Raw genomic sequence first — 19819 nt, 5'->3', positions numbered from 1 at the left:
ACTCAATTTACCCACGAATAATTATAAAATAGAGACATTTAACGCAGAGGCTTTTTTGCAATTCAAAATTCATTTCAGAGGGTTAACAAAATTTGATAGGGTTTTGGCATTTCGGTTCTCACAATTTTCGATCAATCCGTCATTACCCGTCAAAAAATTGAGCTTGTGCCCGTCAAAACTATTCTGCTATTTATGTTTATTATTTATGATTTACTTTTCTCTATCAAATTATAGATTAATTATTTTAAATCCATATTCAATTGCAATTTCTTATGAAAATAAAAAAAGATAGTTCATTTTTCATAATGTCTATCCTCATCACAGGCGGTGCAGGTTACATTGGAAGCCATACATTGATCGAACTCGCTAAGGCTGGTTACGATTTCATAGTTTATGATAATCTTTGCAATTCAAGCGAAGAATCATTGAAGAGAGTTTCAAAGCTCATCAACAAGGACGTAAAGTTCGTTAAGGGAGATATCAGAGATAGAGATGCATTAAAATCTTGCTTCGAGAAGTACAAGATTGATTCAGTAATCCATTTTGCAGGCTTAAAGGCTGTTGGTGAATCAGTTGTTAAGCCAATCGAGTACTATAAAAACAATGTCAACGGTACACTTGTTCTCCTTGATGTAATGCGTCAATTCGGCTGCAAGAAGATTATTTTCTCCAGCTCAGCAACAGTTTACGGCAATCCAAATGCTCCACTGATCAAAGAAGACTTTCCAGTCGGTGGAACAACAAACCCATACGGTACATCAAAGTATTTCATCGAAAGAATTCTCCAAGATTGCTATGTTGCCGATAAGAAGATGCAAATTGTCCTTCTTAGATACTTCAATCCTGTAGGTGCTCACGAATCAGGCTTGATTGGTGAAGATCCAAGTGGAATTCCAAATAATTTAATGCCATTCATTTCTCAAGTCGCTGTTAGAAAGCGGCCATGCTTGAACGTTTTCGGTAATGATTATCCAACACCAGATGGCACAGGTGTTAGAGATTACTTGCACGTTGTTGATCTTGCTATTGGCCACGTCAAGGCTTTGGATTACTTGAATGCACACCCAGACAGCAAGCCACTCATTGTCAATCTTGGAACAGGTAAGGGCTGCTCTGTCCTCGAACTCGTCCACGCTTTCGAGAAAGTCAATGGAATCGAAATTCCTTATAAGATCGTTGCTAGAAGACCAGGTGACCTTCCAACAGTAGTTGCTGATCCTTCATATGCTAAGGAAGTTCTTGGTTGGACAGCTACAAGAACAATTGAAGATATGGTTCGTGATTCATGGAACTGGCAGTCACATAATCCAAATGGCTACAGAGCTTAAATATAACTATCAACAATACAATCTAAATGTTTAACTTTTTTTTCAAAATTTAGCTCATATTTTTTATCAACTCATATCAAAGCAATAATTTGCACTATTTGTTATTAGTTTATTAATAATTGCGTTTAATTTCTATCATTATTATGAAATTGAGAATTTAAGAAAATTCTCTATATAAGTTTTAAATTTCTATATATAGTTTATGTATAGATTTCTAATATTAGGTGTTTAGTATGAGGTAACAAAAATAACAATAGGACAGAAATATATCATGCATTCCTTAATTACCTTAACAAGAAGAGCTATGGCCTTAAGTAAGCAAAAAATAACTGTCACAGAATTTAGATTGTAAGCAAGTTCCTATCTATAAACCTATAATTGCCCAAATGACTAAAATTCTAATTTCTGCCAATTCTGTGAACAATCAAAAATTGGAGTTAATACCATCATACGTGTGTAAGTGCACCTTTTAGATCTCATGCAGCTTAAGGCTTCACAAGCATGACAAAAATTTTAAAAGGCTGAAAAATAAACCCTACTCTAGTAGTCTTTCATTTTTGGAAAAAGCACGTTATAACTCATGTTAGTGGAGGAATGCATTTTTATGTGGGTCAAATAAAAAAGCTAAAAATAATGATTAATATATAATTGATTTACATCATAGAATATATATCTCAAAGGATTCTAACTTTTGTCATGTTAGTGAAGCCTTAAGAAATTAGCATTTGTATTAACTTCTGTTCGACTATTTCTTTATAATGTTTATGACATGCAAAATAAGAGAGGTATTTCCATATTTATCTATTTCCTGGATATATTTGCGCCATGCGAAATAAGAAGTTCGGCTATTTCTTCATATCCAAATAGACGTGCAAAATAGATAGCGGTTCGTCCATATTTATTTTCCTCATGGATATTTGCGCCATACGAAATAAGAAGTTCTACTATTTCTTTGCTATTATATTCTGTTGCCATATGGAGAGCGGTTTCTCCAAATTCATTCCTTTTATTTATATTTGCATCATGTGAAATAAGAACTTCAGCTATTTCTTTATTTTTATTCATTGTTGCAATATGAAGGGCTGTAGATCTGTCACCTTCATTGATATCTGCATTATGTGAAACAAGAACTTCAACTGTTTCTTTATAATTTTTCAATACTGCCATATAAAGAGCGGTTCGTCCATATTTATTTTTTTCATTGATATTTGCACCATGTGAAATAAGAAGCTTGGCTGTTTCTGTGCTATTATTAAATGCCGCAATATAAAGAGCGGTTCGTCCATATTTATTTTTTTCATTGATATTTGCACCATGCGAAATAAGAAGCTCGGCTGTTTCTTTGCTATTTTTAGATGCCGCAATATGGAGAGCGGTTTTTCCATTATGATCTTTTTCATTGATATTTGCACCATGCGAAATAAGAAGCTCTGCTACTTCCTTACTATTAGTCCTTCCTGCAATGTGAAGAGCAGTTTGTCCAGAGTTATTTATTTTATTGATAAATGCACGACGTGAAAAAAGAAGCTCTGCCATTTCTTTACTATTAAAACGTGCTGCATAATGAAGAGCTGTATCTCCAAATTGATTTCTTTTATTGATATATCCACCATGTGAAGCAAAATATTCCAAAAGAGATGGAATAGTGAACATCGCGGAATGAACAATACATTTGTGATAATTATGATTTTGATCGCAATAAACTAAAAATGATTCGAGATTTTTATAAAGCCCACAATCATATGGATTGAATTTCATTTTATGTTCATTCATCAAGAATGTAACAAAATCGATGTTGTGTGAAATCATTGCATATTTCATGCATTCTTCATCTGGTTTTTTATATTTCAAGCATTCACTCAAGATCTCTTTGTTTCGACCTAAAAATGAAAGTTGTAGACATGATTGAGTTATTTCTGATCTGTATTTTGTTCTTAAGAACTTGAAACAATCAATTGCTCCGTGGTAGCAACATAAATCAAGTAATGAATATTTTTTTATCAAAAGTTCCATAACTTTCTTTTCTTTTTATTTTTGGATAAAATCTGCTTTTAAGTTGTTGATTTTTATCAAATCCTTCTCTTTGCGTAAATGAAATGAATACTTCTTTGTTATCATTCATAATGGCACTGTAAATTGTGTTTTCTGAATGAATATCCAGATTTTTGAATTTAATTTTATCGAAATTACTAGATTTGTCTAATTTAATTCCATATTCTTTATAAAACAAGAAATTAAAAGCAATTTCAATATTGCTGACATCTGTTACGTGATATTCATCAGAAATGAGTTTGGCAAGAGATAAATACGACTTCGTATAGCGATTATTATACAGACTCATATTTGAGATGTCTCTGATAATATTTTGTGGAAGCTGTTTGTTGAATTCAATCAATTCTGTTTTGATCATTTTGTAAATTGTGTTTAATCCTTCTCCTTTTTCAGTTTTCAGCTGATACAACGCATTATATGCATCGATGTAGTTTTTGTAGATGCTTCGCAATTCACTGTATTTCTTTGGAATGTTTTTCTCGGACATTAATAAAAATTTTAAAAAGACACATTTTCATTTTACCATATAATACATGTTTGAAATACACTATGATGGAAAATTACCAGAATATAAATCTGGAAAATATTGTCCACGAAGATTTCCCATAACGTAGTTAGAAAATAAGCCATATTTTACTTCCTATGAAAGGCCTAGGAAAATCTATACATTATAGTGTGCAGAAAATCTATTTTCTCCTATTTAACCATTGTACTTATTTGATAATGATTCAATGCAATACTTAATGTATAAATAATTTATCTTTTATGAATGCGCAAAGAATTATTTTCTGCACACTAGTATTATCAGTTCATTTATATACTCAATGCTTTAATTATCTAATGACCATAAACAAAATGAAGGTTGATATGCAATGTAAATGAAAATCTATAAGGTTTTAAGGCATGTACTGTCTTTAACATAGATTATTAGTTAAAATCAGACTATAGAATACTGCCATGTGATATGAAATAAAATAACGATTAAAATGTAAAATAGTGTAAGTCATTTTCAGGATGAATTAGTAGTTTCATAATGATGTCTAAATGTCCCTAAGCCTCTCTACTAATATAAAGATTATTCCGTTTTTCATTATCAGATCGAAGTTTGTGGCAGAATGTCATAGAAAAAAAAATATAGATCCGGTTGTCACTTTTTATTGATAAAAATTTAAAACCAAAGATGGATGATGATTTTGATCCCCTAAACATTTCAAAAGCAGAGAAAAGAGAAGCTCCGGAGCTCCCTCCTCCAAAGGTCCGCGTAATTCCTAAAACAGAAGACAAAGCAGACCTTTTTGAAGTTTCTGGAGAAAAAAAGAGGAAAAAGAGATTATTTAAGTCAATGGATTTTGATAAAAACCTATTATTTGAACAGATTTCAACAGGTGATAGTATCTTTGCCAATGATATTACTTCATTTCAACCAAAAATCAGGCAAAATAAATCGGAGACAGATATTTTTACAATCGATAAGGAAGACTTTACACAGTATATAGATCAAAACAGCATATCAGCTAAGTTCTCGAACTCAACAAACGCTTTAAACAAAGCTCGACTGAAATTACTTGAGAATGAGACGGGAATCATTCAAAATCATATTAAACAATATAAGGGAGAACTAAATCTCCATGTGATCAAGAAAACAGAGATACTTAAAAATAGAAATTTGTTAATTCAAGAAATGCACGATCTGTTTCGCCAAGGAGTTGAAGAAAATCGTGATAAAGCCGCTATACAAAGTATATACCAGAGAAAAAGCCTCAGACTTCATTCAATTTACGCAGATATGATGAAAGTCAATATTTCGCGTTGTACGTCATTTTTGGATTGGTTGAAAGCTATTCCAAAGTCATACAAACTTGTTCCATCGATAGAAACCGACAGATTCCTCAACAGTTTAGTATTAAAAGATGCCAGAACAGAAAAGCTCGAAAAGCAACTTTCCATACTCGAGAAGCATATTAAACCACTCGTACCTACAAAGCCAGGCACAGGAGACTGGTATTCCAACGCTTTGCACCCATTATCGAATTCAGGAAAAATTATTCAACGATTTGAAGAAAAGATATCTGTTCTTAAATACCTCGACGTATATACAATTATTGAGCATCTTTCCGAGAACAACAACAACTTCGTTGAATACGAACATCTTTTATTCGACATTGCGTGGTCGCACAAGCCATATCCATTTGGTATAAACAGACAGATAAAATTACCAAAGCTGAACGCTGTATTCCCGGCCGCTATCGCTAAAACAGACCTTCCAGAAGAATTCCAACATACGTCCTTTAACATGTTGGCCGGTATGGACTGGCCATTCAAAACCGTCGTGGACATGCTTTTTGAGATGCTTATTCTAACGAATCCGTTTGACATCGCTCACGTTTTTTGGGACGTTATTCAAGAAGCTGCCAAATGTATGTCGAAGCTGTTGGTCATATATAAGGGTGTTAACCCTGAAGATGTCGAAATCGACTTCGATTCTCTGTTCCCTGTTTTGCAAATTTGTATTATCGCATTTGGCTGCGAAGAATGGATGTCGATCGCTTTGTATACGATGTCTTTTAATGAGAATGTCTCAGACGACCCACAGTTACAGTTCGCAATGACGTATTTGGAAGGATTAGTTACACAATTAATGGGTCTTGACGAACAAGCGATAAAACAGCGCGCAGAAGCTATAACAACCAAATGGATTAATGATAGTGAAGATCCTCTGGGAATTTGTGGAAAATAATTCGATATTTTTAGATTGTTTATTTTTTATTTATTTTTATTATTAAAATATAGTTATGTTGTTTCCAAATATCATTATTATTTATTGAATTTTATGTTTTAGAACGAAATTGTAAAAATCTCATCAAAAATGCTTCAATTGGAAATAAAATCTTATTCATTTCAATGCGCAAAATGATAGATAAACGAAATTGTTCGTTAAAATCCTTTAAAAATGCACTTCAAAAATTGAAATCTCAACTCTCATTGTTTTAACAATTAACGAGCACCAAATTCGCCATTAAAACTTGTGTTTTAATCATTTGTGTTTGGAAAATTCGATTGTTTGATTTTTTTGTTCAATTTGATAGTTATTTCATGTAAGAGAACAATTAGAATGTCAATGAAGTATGCATTTATTTTGCTTGCATCCATGTAGGAAAATACTGATATTTGAATCCAAAGATTAAAAATAGTCGCCAGAATTCAATACTAATTATATCCAATTATGTTGTAACAGTTTGGTAATCTAAATTTGTTAATCATCCTAAATCATATACTGTCCCTCTAAAATCTAACATCGCTATTGTCTTGAAACTCAGAGAGGGCATAAAGGTAACAGAGATTAATATGTTCGCAATATTAATTAGGCTTGTCCAGCATAGGCAATTGAGATTCAATGGCATCATTTCTTTTGAATATTCTTTTCAAATTTGGTGTAATTTTTGGGTCAAAAACTATTTGACTCATATTTAATTCTTTATACCTTGTGATGATTTTTTTATAAAAATAAACTCTAATGCTTTATGTTTTCTCAATTTTTTTTGAATGAAACTGATTTTTTAATATTCCAAAAAGGGAGAAATCAACAATAATGTCCAACGGTATAGATTTTGCCAAATTGACGAATCCAAAACATCAGCAACATCTTTCCAGGTACTTGACTCCAAGAAAGACAGGGCCTGGTACACAAAGTAATATTCAAAAAAATTTCAAGTCTGAATACATGTTCTTATTGAAATGCAACGGCGTAGATGATACATTTGGGAACCAGTGGTTCCAGAGCCAGAAAGACAAAGGCCTTAAACTCATCCAAATTCGAGATTTCTTGAGTTACTTAATCACTAATGTAGACGAATATCGCAATGAAGTTAAGATGGGACGTGGAGTCTGTGTCCGCTATACCTTCTGCGTTTTCTTAAGTTATTATCAAAACCAACTCTCATCCATTTTGAGTTCGTTAGGTATCTACAATAAGACAGCCGATACACCCACAACAGCAGAGATTGCTTATGATAGAGCTTATGAAGAAATGAACGAAAAGGGTGTGGCAACTGCAGCAGTGAACTTAGCCAATAGTTTAGGAACAACTGTTCTCACAGCCTATCTCGTGAATTACAAAACCGTTATGCTTGCTGTCGACAAAAATGTCATTCCTGATCCAAAATTTGCAGAACACCTTGATTCTCAGGCCGTATTCTTTGACATTTTTGAAACCTTTTGAGATACCTATTCATTGCTGACTAAATTTTTGTTTATATGTGTTTTTCGAAATTTATTATTTTTATTAATTTCCGTTGATTTGTGTTTCTAATATGTTCCAATCTGATTTTAATTTTGTGTTAATAGGCTCAACTCGGTAGTTATATTAATTGTTCTCTTAAGAAAACATTTTGAATTTATATCCTCCAAACAGTTTGGAGACTAACAATAGGGTACAGTTTAATCATCACTATCATTGCTGCTGATGTGTTGGTTATGTATAAAGATTCTCATAAATTTCTAAATAAATTTTGTTGGCTGATAACTGAAGAGCTATAGCTTCATCATATGATTTTACATCAATTTGATTGAGCTACATCTTTTGCATTTATACATCTAAAATTTTTAATTGGAAGAAATTAGGCCCTTATATAAATAAAAGTTTATTTATAAATCATATGCCCTGTTTATAAATATTCTTTTATTTGTAAAAGGAACTTTTTAAATTTTTCAAAACTTCTCTTGATGATAGAGAATCACATTTGATAATACTGCAATATTTATCTGCACAAATAAACCGGTCATGTTTTGATAAGAGGATTTTGAAGTTCTCAATTTCAATTGTCCTCTTTTTGATAATGTTCACATGTCAAAATATTCTTTCAAAAATTTTGCACATAGTATTGAAATTCCTTATTTTTTCATAAGGGAAATTTATTTGATTTCCCGATCACATCCAAATTATATTTTGCGATAACTTCGATATGTTTCCCATGAATCAACACTCAGAATTGCTTAATGAACAAAATCAATCTCTGATCAACTCTTTATGGATTTTCAAGAAAGTTTTACCGAATATTTCAACACAGGTGAGCCCAATGATAAAACTAATAACGAAACTATATCAGGAAGTGGCAATTATTACATTCATCATGCCATGTTTTCTTTCCATTATCAAAAAACAGCAATATCCCTTAATTCTAGTAGCAAAGTTTTGCTTGAAACATGCACATTTTACAATAACAGCTCCAAAAACTCTGGTGGATCATTATATATCAAAGACTCTGACTGTGTCTTAATTCATATTTGTATATTACTTTCATCAAATCCTTCATTAAATAAAGGTTGTGCATATTGTATTTCGTCAGTTGAACATAGTTTCAACAAAAGTTATGCATTTGAATGTTCAGTTACAGAATGTAGTGGATGCTTCAATTCTATTGATCATCATTATGGAGAAATCAAAATAAGTAGTATGAATACATCTTATCACGAAATTACTTGGTATGCAGGATATTTTATTTGGCTTATAGGAGCTACAGGAATCATGAATTTCACAACAATATCAAATACATCATCGCAATTATGGGGTGGAATGTCGAATCTAGGTAATTTTACTATTACAAAATGTAATTATTTAAACAATAAATATTCAGAAAGTGAACATGCAATAATTAGTTGTTCTCATTCAACTACATACTCCAATTGTTCATTCATAGGTAATCAAGGAGATTATTTGTTTTCCTATAAACCAATTATTGAAAATTGTTACATTAATGAAAATATCATAAATCTAACTCTAATATTTGATTATTCAGGTACAATTGAATCAATTTCACCATTAGATTCATTTATCACTCATTATGCTATTGAAGGATGTCCTTTTTTATATTTTTCTAATAAAAAATTAGATAAAACATTGAAGTTTAAACATGAATACATCAAAAATTTCTCTTCGTTAATTTTTGAACTTAAATGTACTTTTTTTACAATTAAGTCTTAGACTATTAAAACGGTTTTTATCGACACCATTTCATTTCATATGGTTGTACCCAATAAATCTTTTTCCCCTCGATTTGTAAAGTTCCCCACTTTTAGCAAGCATATATTTGAGATTTATAAACTTATTTGAGAATAATGAGCATGTGAGTTGAATCAAATTAAAAACTATAAAAAATCGAATTAATTATAATAAAAAAAACACAACAAAAATACAATTTTTTATTGATTTGTCTTACTCCATTCAACTAAGTTAGTTGCAATAGATTTGCAGATGACATCTAATGCTGGGAAAAGAGTGGCGACAACTTTAGACAAAGGCAATGCGTATGTATTGATAAAGTTAGACTGTTCTTTAGGTTTATCTGGAAGTGCTCTATTATTTGCTACATTTGTATATTTCATTCCGAGTGACTTCTCTATATCACCTTGTTTGTAGTATTCAGTTGACAAACAGTCCAACCAACGCATTGCAACATCAAATGGTCGAGCGACATTGGAAATGTTGCTCAAAATAAGGATTAATGATAAAACTTTTATTCGAGAGTTCTGGTTCTTCATGTCAAGATTATTCAATGAATTATTAGACATAACTTGACTGAAAACTTCAAGATCAGTATCAATAATCATTCGAATCATCATTGCCCAGAATTTGGCCATTGTTGCATGAGTCATGTTTGAAAAGATGTTGCATTCCGGACTATTTACAACTCTTGCAATTAATGACAAATGGAACAATTCTTCACAGTTCTTTCCTGAATAGATTTGTCCTAATGGTGTTGATGCTTGTCTATTAAAGATGTTTGAGTATCCATCATGACCAGCATCATGACAAATTGCAGCAATGAAAATTGCACTGATTTCTATTGGTTCGAAAATTTCTTTTGCATTTATACTTTGCAAAACAAAAGAAACAAATTGAACAACATCACATGCGTGTCTCCAATTATGGTAAGGAACATCGTTATATAGCAATCTAACCTGCAAAATGAAATGAAGCAATGTTTCGTGGTTAGTTCTCATATTCTCAGGCACTCCGAAAATAACTAAATTCGAGAAAACCATTCTAACAAGTTCTTCATCACCGAAATCGAATGCGCAGAATGAGATTCCTGTCATTCCTTCCATTTGTTCTGTTGTCATTGCCATCTTCTCAACATTCCTGTCATTGAAGATAACAGGACGTGCTGATCTAACAGACATTGGCGCCAATTGTTTGTTTCGACTGTTTTCAATAGTAATTGCAGCGAAACTACAAAAAGCTTGTAAAAGCATAACATCGGCATCACTGAATTTACCATTGATTTTATTGACCATTTCGACAACACCCATTACATCTCCTTCTGTAGAAATAAGAGGAACAGCTAAGATATTCGTTGTCTGGAACCCTGTAACTTCATCAACCTTTGGATTCCATCTTGGTTCGTTTTTAGGATCATTAGTAAATATTGCTTGTTTTGTTCTTACACAAGCACCAATTATTCCTTCACTTACATTGAATGTCGCAGGAATCTTTCCACCATCGACAATCACTGATCTAAGTATTTGTTTATTAGTATCATCAACAACAAATATTGATGCACGTTTCGCTTGTAAACCACGGCGTGCGTTCTTCATGATGTCTGAAAGAATTCGTTTAATGTCTTCTGTTTTATTAACAGAGAATGAAATTCCGAAGAAAGATTTCAATTTCTTAGACATATCTATTGATTCATTGTACAAACGAGCATTTTCAAGAGAAATACCACAGAAAACATTGAAGATTTGTATAAGATTAGTATCCCACATACTAAATGCTTGTCCGTTCTTTTTATTGATCATTTCTGTGACACCAATGATTTTTCCACGATTATTAAATATAGGAACACTTAAGATTGTTTTTGTTTTGTATCCTGTAGCAATATCTGTTGCAACATTGAAATCAGGATCAGAATAAGCATCATGTATATTCAATGGTTTCGCTTGTGTTACTGTTTTTCCTACAATACCTTTGTTGATAGGAATTTCAATTCCATTTGTAAGACCACGATGGAATTTCGTTGTAAGAGATTTTCCATCTTGTGAAACTAAGAACAATGAACATCTATCACTCTTTGTAAGGTAACAACCTTTCTCCATAATGATCTCACACAATCTTCCGATATCTAATTGTCGTGAAAGAATCTCTGCTACTTCAAGAAGTGCGGAAAGTCCTTCTCTTTCTTCTGTAGTCTTCTTGAAATCGGAAAGAACTCCTGTGTAGTTCAATGAATTGGAAATGGCCAAGGAAATAACAGGAGCAAACTGTTTCATCATACGTTCCGCTTCTGGACCGAAAGGAATGCCATCCTTTTCACCTCTGATGATGATTCCAAGTGTCCTTTGTTCTCTGTAGTCTGTAATAGGAATCATCATTGTTGGAACACCGACATTTGAGATATCTGACGGATCATCGATGCTATCCGTGTTTATGTATTTCTCTGTTTTAAGTAAATAACCAAGTTGGCCGATCTTGTCGTCTTCAACTTCTTCAATTTTGCCTTCTAAGTATTTTGTAAGGATTTTCTTCTGTTTGTCAAGTGACCAGATCTCTAATGACTTTATATTGACATAGGATTGTAAGCCATCTTTCAGTTTAGAAAGAATTTTGTCGATTTTGTCGATTTTAAGTAAATCTAGTAAAATTGGTTCTTGTAATGGTTGATCAATAAGGTAACGACTGAATATAACAAACTTCCTTTGAAAAAATTTAATAAAAGTGATATCTTTCTTGGTAAATTCGTTTGAATTGGGAGTTCCAATGATTTGAACGACGTAACGTGCTTGTCCTTGGTAGTTATTAAGAGCAAAAAGCATAACTGGTGTATTATCTAGTACTAAACGTGATTCTATTTGAGCATTATATGATTCATGTTTTGTTGGGTATTTTGTTGTCAAAATATGAGAAGAAAGGAGGCATTCTCCAGCTAAGCAATGAAAATCTTGGGAGTAAATCGAGTGAGATTGTGAATAAATCGCAGATAAAGATTCTGATTTTTCCCATAACAAGCAATCAAGCGCGGAGTAGCGGGTTTTGAATGTTGATTCTAAGGCTGCAGTTAAACTCGTATCAAAAACTTCGACCATAAAATTTTCAAATTCTGATTCAAATCCAACAATATGCATATCGTTTTCGAATGATTCTGTAGATAGGTTTTGCCCTTTATCAAGTTGCTGTTGTTCTACAGCTGGAAGAGGGTCTAATTTTGCAGGATTATTTCCTTTTTGCTGTTTTGGAGATTTTGTAGGTGGAATATATGCAGGGGTAGCAACAAAATGATGAATTCTTTCAAACGGTGGCTTTAAATTTTGAGGATTTACTGCTACCTTCATTATAAAAAAAAAATTGATTATTGACACTCAAAAAAAATTTTTTTTGCACGTTATTTGCAAAGTGTAACTCTATCAAGATTAAATTCAGTGCATCTTCAAGGAAGATTAGATAGCTCAGTAATATAAAATATAGGAAAAAGTATATTACAGTCATTTGTGGTCAAATCATTTTAAATAAATAATAAATTAAAATCAAGCTCTTGATTGGTCAATGAGACGCTGAACATCCATGCGGATTAGGTCCAATTTTTCCATGATTTGAACAAGCTGACCTCTTGGTGGGCGAAGGGCGAATTCATCGCGGAATGAAGGAGATGCTTGAAAATCAAGCCCATCCCAATCTTGTTCATCAATGGTGATGCTTCCAAACTCAGGAACTGACTCATTTTCCCAAGGTGGAAGATCTGGGAAACATTCATGAGAAAGGTAGGAATTGTCACACTCGTATTCTCTTTGAATCTCTTTGCACCTCTGAAGGGCCTGTTGGAATGTTGTGCCTTGAACTGGGTCGCCTTTCTTTCTTGGGTTGCAATCGAAGTGTTCCTGATGGATTACTGTTGCTCCATCGGAAAGGTATACGGTGCCTGACTCGTTGTTGGCAACATGCTTTCTCGTGAATGTTATGCTGGTCTTGCCGTGGAGAGGTTATCGATTTTGTAATTTAATCGTCGTCGTTATCGATTTTGTAATTTAATCGTTATCGTCTTTTTCTAAACGTGCATTTTTACATTAAAAGCAATGCAACTCCAAAATTAATTGGTATTTAGACTTTAATTAGGTGCAGACAAACGAAATGCAGTCCAAATATTTTGGTGATATATGAATTACATAAATTTAGGGAAATTGAAATTATATCTTTTTAAATTTTTAGGAAAACAGATTTATAGAATTGTTTAAGTCATCAAAATAATGCAGACTTAGGTCAAAATTTCCAAATTTAATCATTTGCAAGACTTTCAAGCGACTTCAAAATGTCGAAATATAAGTCCAAAAATAAAATTACGATTACAGTCTATCCTCAATTATTATCACGCTAATTATTGAGTGACCCATGCGTTCGTATGTATGTAATACCTTTTAAAAAGGAGATGAGAGAGATAAACTACATTTACAATTTAAATCTGATGTATTTACTTGTTACATTTACAAATGTAAATGTTTCTCGTAATGTTTACATTTTGTAAGTATAACGAATAAAAACGACGCACTTTTTTTACAAAGTCAAATTATTGTTCGATTTTTGCAGCTTGTAAACGATTAATTGTATAAAGCAATTGATATTAGCACGACATAACTGAATAATTCTAATATTGAAATCAAAAGCCCTTAAAATATCATGATATTTTAATTTCATAACAAATCTAGGAGACTATTTGATGAAAACATATCCGATGTGGGTTTTGTTGTATTATATAACTTGTTATTGACTTCTTAGCTTTCCAAATTTTTTTCGATAATGAGAGGCTTGCAACAAGGCCAAGATGCCACTCGTCGTTTCCATGGGCTACACAGCTGAGGAAATCGCCGAAATGGCACCAAAAGTTGCCCCATTTGCAGATGCTATCGAATTATCAACTCACTACATCTCTGACGATCCAAAGCCAATGCAGGATGCCATCAAGGCAGCTATCAATGGCACAGGTGGAAAGCCAATCCTCCTCAAGCTTTCTCCATTCCGTGATGCTCATATCGCTGCTAAGGCTGCTGAAGCTGCAGGCGCATCCGCCATTGTCGCCGTTAACTCCTTCGGCCCAACACTTGCTCTCGATATCGAGTGCCTTGGCCGTTCTGTTATGGGTTCATCCACCAAATACGGTTGGGTTTCTGGCCCAGCTCTCAAGCCACTCGCCATGCGTATTGTCTACGATGTCTGCAAGACAGTCAAGATCCCAGTTATCGGCGTTGGCGGCTGCTCTACAGGTACAGATGCTATTGAGTTCCTTATGGCTGGTGCTTCCGGCATTGGCATTTGCACATCCGCAATTGTCTCAGGCCGTGAAGTTTTCAACAGAATTTCAGGCGAAATGATCGATTGGATAACACAACACGGAATTAAGGACGTCAATCAACTCGTTGGCCTCGCTCTCAAGCAGGAAGCTACAAAGCAGACAAAGCCACCTAAAGTTATCGAAGATAACTGCGTTGGATGCTCTCAATGCGAGCTCTCCTGCTGCTACGACGCCATCAAGGTCGTTAACGCTGTTGCTAAAGTCACACCAGAAAAGTGCTTCAAGTGCGGCCTTTGCTACTCAAGATGCCTGAACCATGCAATTACAATCGACGAATAAAAGTGAAATAAAGAAATAATATGTTATAAAATACTATATTTTACATGTTTACAAACAAAATTAAATAAAAAAATGAAATGAAATTTCGGATTGAAATTTTTTGTGAGATTTCGATCATTAATACTTAATAGTAGTAATGTTGTCATTGATAGAATCACGATACTTTTGTGCGAAAATCCTTTTTCCGTGTTGCATTGCATCTGTTTGACGTCCTGTGTAAAATCGAGTTTGTTTTGCTCTCATATAATATCCAGAATCGAATTTACCTTCAAATGGCTTTTGAGGTAATGGTGTTTCAATTCCGTGTGCGTCGTTAATGATTTTGAATAATCTTTCTTCTTGCTTTTGCCTTTCTTTGTATCTTGTATGCGGATCTGATAGCCCTTTTCTCGAAACTCTTATTGTGGGCACTTTATTTGGAGGAAGTGATGATCTAATTGGAACTGGATTTTTATCGCAATTTTCAAGCATTTCTTCTTTAATTTTTAAGTATTTTTGATAGTTTTCGTTATTCATTGCTTTGTTGACTCGCATTTGCCATGGCTTGACATAAAATTCTTCGTGTTCTTGCTGTAATTGTTCGTATTTTAGATGTTTCATATGATCATATGTTTTTATGCGTTCATTTAATCTGTTTGAAAGATCTTTATCTTCTGATATTTGTGTTAAAAGCTGAGATTGTTTTATTTGTTCTTCTTTTTTCCTTCTATTGTGTTTTGGCCTAGGAAAATCTATATTTTCTGGTTCTGTAACATTTCTTCTTGCGCTATATCCTCTAAAGCGAGGATTTTTCTTGGCATTAAAATCTTCTTCAGGTGGAGCTAAATCTCTGATTGTTGGCATCTGAAATATTACTGGTGCTTTGCCAATTGATAATTCTAATAATTCTTCTTGCTCCACATGAGATTCAATCATAGATTTTAGTAACGAAATTTTCGTAAAATAAACGTACATTTTTTCAAAAAAAATCTCAGTTTTTTATAGGAAAAAGTATCTGATTTGGCATTATCACCAAATCATAATGTCATTCCAAGAATTCTTTATAGCACAAGTTGGTTCCAGACTCAATACCATCTCTCATTTTGCAGATAAATCTTTTATAATTCTCAAACCTCAAGTCTTACTACATCTAACCGATCTCTTAGGTACAAACCTGTATTCTACGATATCAACATACTTAGAATTTTATATTACTTACTTATATCTGATTTCTTTAAAAATCGACATACTTTGAATCAAAAAAAAGCAATTCCATGTTACAGATAAATTCAAGTATTATTGTAATGTTATTTTAGAAAAAAAAAGTGAATATATCTGTAGATTGTTCGTTATAAACTTCAATTTGATCCAACGTAAGCTAGATTACTGTTGTGCTAAATCTCTTGCTTTACTGAAATCCATGAGAATTTATTAAAGAATTGTAAATTGAGGTAAAAAGTGCAAAGATGTATTATAAAACGTGTGATCATATTTCACATGTATTGTGATTAATGTTTTGGTATTTATGTTATGAGTGAATTTGATTTTTTTGTATGTTTTTGAAAAATTGCCTTTAAAATTATGATTAATGAAGAATTGTATGATAAAAATTAATTCTGTATGTATCTGTATAATAGCGCTTTCTATGTCATTGCCATATGCAAAAGTAATTTTTTAGATAGTAAGTTATCATGGATCATCTTTCATCTAAATTAACTGACGAATGGTAAATTTGACATTATTTTCATTATTAAAAATCGGCTCTAGCCAAAATTTATCGTTAATTGATGCATTGCTTGGATTATTTTAAGAAGATTTGCAATTTAGGTCAAATTAGAAATTTAAGAAGAAAATTAAGAAGAAAATGCATAAATATATATTTTAGATGATTTAAGATTCTTCAATTTTGCCAAATTTTTCTGAAATTTCAAAAAATGAAATTAAATTCTCCAATTTTTCATGTTAGAAATTAAAATATGAAAAAAATTTGGAATTTTGACTACATTAATTTAGAGACTGATCTTGACAAACACATCGAATCACCTAAAATCATTGTAACAATCGGATAATTTGAAAAAAAATATTTTGATTTGTTCAATAAAATTTTGATCATGATATTACATTGTAATATATTGAAGATGTAAATAATAATACCAAATGAATTTTCTCTGTTCATTGATAGAAAAAGAAAAAAATCTTTATTATTCATAAAATATAAACAACAAATAAACTCTATTAAAGCAAAATCATCTTATAGGATCACATATGTATGGTGTTATGGAACTCTTCAAAATTTCTGTTGGATCTGTAGGTTCATTCAAGAATAAAGAGTAAACAGCAGCAATTATTGCAAAGATACATCCAGCACCAATTGCATCTCCTGGCTCCTTCCTTATTGAGCCAACTCCTGATACCATTGCAAAATTTGCAAAAATTTGGCCAAATACGGCAAAACTATTAAGAACTCCCATATATGTACCCATCTGTTCCAATGCAACAGTTCTGGCAACAATTTCGAATGGTATTGCATTGAAAATTAGTGAAGAAACACCAAGAAAAGACAAAGTTCCCATAAGAACCCATTTGTTCTTCACAAAGAAGCACATTGATAAAGAAATAGCAGTTATGATTTGTGAAATGAAGTACGACCATCTCAAACCGACAACTTTTCGAAGTTTTTCGTGAATGAAGCCATAAATAAGGACAAGGAAGTTAGATATACTTATAACAAGCATTCCAAAGCTCACTCCTTTGTTATATAAGTTGACATCATCTGGATTTGATGAGTTTTGGGATCCATTAAAAATTGATGAGCCAAAGAAGTCAGTTGTGATGGTTTGGAATGGAAAATATGCTACCCATGACAAAGCATATATTATTCCAATCGTGTATATCGGTTTTGGCATTGTTCGGAATGCTCTGTAAATTTCAACGAAAGGATTCTCTCTTGCGGGTATTTCTAGTAGCTGTTCTGTTGCATGCTAAGTTCGGTCAAAATGTAAACCTCTCAATTTTATCGTCGGGGGAAGTAACTCAATTCCTTCAAAATTATTCTTTAAATATTGAATTTAAAGTTATTTAATTTGGATTATAAATAAATAGGCTAATACAATATTTAAAAATGAGAAAAAATAACTTTTCAAAGAACTTTTCATAATCTCAAAGAAAATTTTTTATTCAATAATTATATAAATTAATTAACATTCATAATGAAATTGGATTTTTTTATAAAAAATTGGTCCTACTTAACTTTTTGAGAGAATTTGGCTTTCTCGTAAACGAAAAAGGGATTTGACTGAGTCAAATCCCCGCTCACAAAAAGTGGACTTTACATGTCAAATTTTATATGCATGTAATGTCCACTTTTATGAGTTTTAGGAAGGAATTGGAAGCCATGAGTTACTGACATTGCATCAGTATCTCATAGCCTCCAATTCCTTCAAAAAATGGGAGAAACTTTGTCCGAATAGTTTAACATTCGGACAAAGTTTCTCCCATTTTAAGAAGGAATTGGAGGGTAAGAGATATATCATATGAATGTATATCTCTTACCCTGCAATTCCTTCTAGAAAGTTCCAAAACTTTGGGTTAATTGCAAACTATTAACCCAAAGTTTTGGAACTTTCAAGTGGAGATGGAAGACTTTGGGGTATATATTAATATAATATACCTCAAAGCCTTCCATCTCCACTACAAATGGGAGAAACTTTGTCCGAATAGTTTAACATTCGGACAAAGTTTCTCCCATCTTTCAATGTAATTGCTACCTGTGAGGTACTGACTTGAAGTCAGTGCTTCACAGGTAGCAATATCCAAAAATTTAAAAACATTTTATCAGTTCGTTAGAGAACTAGAGCCTCCTAGGTACTGAACCAGAATCAGTGCCTAGGGGACTCTAGTGATCTATATAAATCTGAGAAACTTTGAGGAAATTGTTCGACATTTCCTCAAAGTTTCTCAGCAATTTAGCGAGGAATGTTCGTTATCGTGTAGATATTTATAATATATACATAATAACAAACATTCCCCGCTAAAAGATGTAAAATCTTATAAGAAATAATTGCAAAAGAATAACAAATTGCAACAAATTTTATATGAAACTGAACCTTATGAGGTAGTGATTCAAGATCACCGCCTCATAAGATTCAGTTTCAATCTCAAGTATCTCAAAAGTAAGGCTCTATTTTTTGCCATGTAAAGTGTCACTTTTCCTGTCCAAATGATAAGTTATTCAGAAAGTTTCCCAGCTATCAAGAGGGAATTGTTCCTTATGAGGTATATATTCATACTGTATACCTCATAAGGAACAATTCCCTCCTTAAAACGAGAAAACTTGTTCGAAATTGTTTATCATTTCGAACAAGTTTTCTCGTTTTTAATAACAAACTAAAGGCTATGAGGCACTGATTATATATTAGTGCCTCACAGCCTTTAGTTTCTAATAGATAGCTGGGAAACTTTCTCCAAATGATAAGTTATTCAGAGAAAGTTTCCCAGCTATCAAGAGGGAATTGTTCCTTATGAGGTATATAGTTATAATGTATACCTCATAAGGAACAATTCCCTCATTAAAATCGTAGATATTTTTTACTTATTACTCATGCTTTCAAAATCACAATCCTCTGAAAAGTTATTTTTTATTAAGAATTTAGAATTTTGATAAATACCTTTTTTCAATTTGATATAATACTTATATATTTTCAAAAAGACATTTTGAAAAGATATCTCAAAAGTTCTCTGAAAACCTATTTTTGATTAATTTTGAGAAATATCCGTATTAAATTAATCAATAAATTCATTCAACACTACTTTAATTTTTAAATTCAAAAAATTATATGTGCTTCT

The 19819-nt window shown here is 32.4% G+C and overlaps 8 protein-coding genes across 8 annotated transcripts, besides 4 other annotated features; 4 read left to right on the top strand and 4 right to left on the bottom strand.

Annotated features, from left to right (window-relative positions):
* Positions 1–305: 305 nt before the first annotated feature.
* TVAGG3_0687510 (UDP-glucose 4-epimerase family) lies at positions 306–1356 on the top strand (the record flags this gene model as incomplete). Its single annotated transcript, XM_001305833.1, has 1 exon — positions 306–1328. One exon carries the CDS (start codon positions 306–308, stop codon positions 1326–1328), a length of 1023 nt encoding a protein of 340 aa, XP_001305834.1.
* A 661-nt stretch (positions 1357–2017) lies between these two features.
* Positions 2018–2038: a mobile genetic element.
* Positions 2039–2129: 91 nt separating this feature from the next.
* TVAGG3_0687490 (myotrophin family) lies at positions 2130–3341 on the bottom strand (the record flags this gene model as incomplete). Its single annotated transcript, XM_001305832.1, has 1 exon — positions 2130–3341. The coding sequence occupies one exon, from the start codon at positions 3339–3341 to the stop codon at positions 2130–2132; it is 1212 nt and encodes a 403-aa protein (XP_001305833.1).
* A 1066-nt stretch (positions 3342–4407) lies between these two features.
* TVAGG3_0687480 (uncharacterized protein) lies at positions 4408–6186 on the top strand (the record flags this gene model as incomplete). The annotated part of the gene is made up of 1 exon (XM_001305831.1): positions 4561–6117. One exon carries the CDS (start codon positions 4561–4563, stop codon positions 6115–6117), a length of 1557 nt encoding a protein of 518 aa, XP_001305832.1.
* Positions 6187–6947: 761 nt separating this feature from the next.
* On the top strand, positions 6948–7745 carry TVAGG3_0687470 (uncharacterized protein; the record flags this gene model as incomplete). The annotated part of the gene is made up of 1 exon (XM_001305830.1): positions 6970–7599. The coding sequence occupies one exon, from the start codon at positions 6970–6972 to the stop codon at positions 7597–7599; it is 630 nt and encodes a 209-aa protein (XP_001305831.1).
* A 1833-nt stretch (positions 7746–9578) lies between these two features.
* On the bottom strand, positions 9579–12707 carry TVAGG3_0687460 (cyclic nucleotide phosphodiesterase family; the record flags this gene model as incomplete). The annotated part of the gene is made up of 1 exon (XM_001305829.1): positions 9579–12707. One exon carries the CDS (start codon positions 12705–12707, stop codon positions 9579–9581), a length of 3129 nt encoding a protein of 1042 aa, XP_001305830.1.
* A 644-nt stretch (positions 12708–13351) lies between these two features.
* Positions 13352–13558: a mobile genetic element.
* Positions 13559–14188: 630 nt separating this feature from the next.
* On the top strand, positions 14189–14995 carry TVAGG3_0687440 (dihydroorotate dehydrogenase protein; the record flags this gene model as incomplete). The annotated part of the gene is made up of 1 exon (XM_001305828.1): positions 14189–14995. The coding sequence occupies one exon, from the start codon at positions 14189–14191 to the stop codon at positions 14993–14995; it is 807 nt and encodes a 268-aa protein (XP_001305829.1).
* A 117-nt stretch (positions 14996–15112) lies between these two features.
* TVAGG3_0687430 (uncharacterized protein) lies at positions 15113–15910 on the bottom strand (the record flags this gene model as incomplete). Its single annotated transcript, XM_001305827.1, has 1 exon — positions 15113–15910. One exon carries the CDS (start codon positions 15908–15910, stop codon positions 15113–15115), a length of 798 nt encoding a protein of 265 aa, XP_001305828.1.
* Positions 15911–17188: 1278 nt separating this feature from the next.
* TVAGG3_0687420 (sucrose transmembrane transporter protein) lies at positions 17189–17971 on the bottom strand (the record flags this gene model as incomplete). Its single annotated transcript, XM_001305826.1, has 1 exon — positions 17221–17880. The coding sequence occupies one exon, from the start codon at positions 17878–17880 to the stop codon at positions 17221–17223; it is 660 nt and encodes a 219-aa protein (XP_001305827.1).
* Positions 17972–18244: 273 nt separating this feature from the next.
* Positions 18245–19183: a mobile genetic element.
* A 20-nt stretch (positions 19184–19203) lies between these two features.
* Positions 19204–19542: a mobile genetic element.
* Positions 19543–19819: the final 277 nt, after the last annotated feature.

Source organism: Trichomonas vaginalis, chromosome III (genome assembly GCF_026262505.1).
Source record: "Trichomonas vaginalis G3 chromosome III, whole genome shotgun sequence".
Lineage (NCBI taxonomy): Eukaryota > Parabasalia > Trichomonadida > Trichomonadidae > Trichomonas > Trichomonas vaginalis.
Note: the sequence above shows the minus strand (reverse complement) of the source record. Positions and strands in the feature narration are given on the sequence as shown.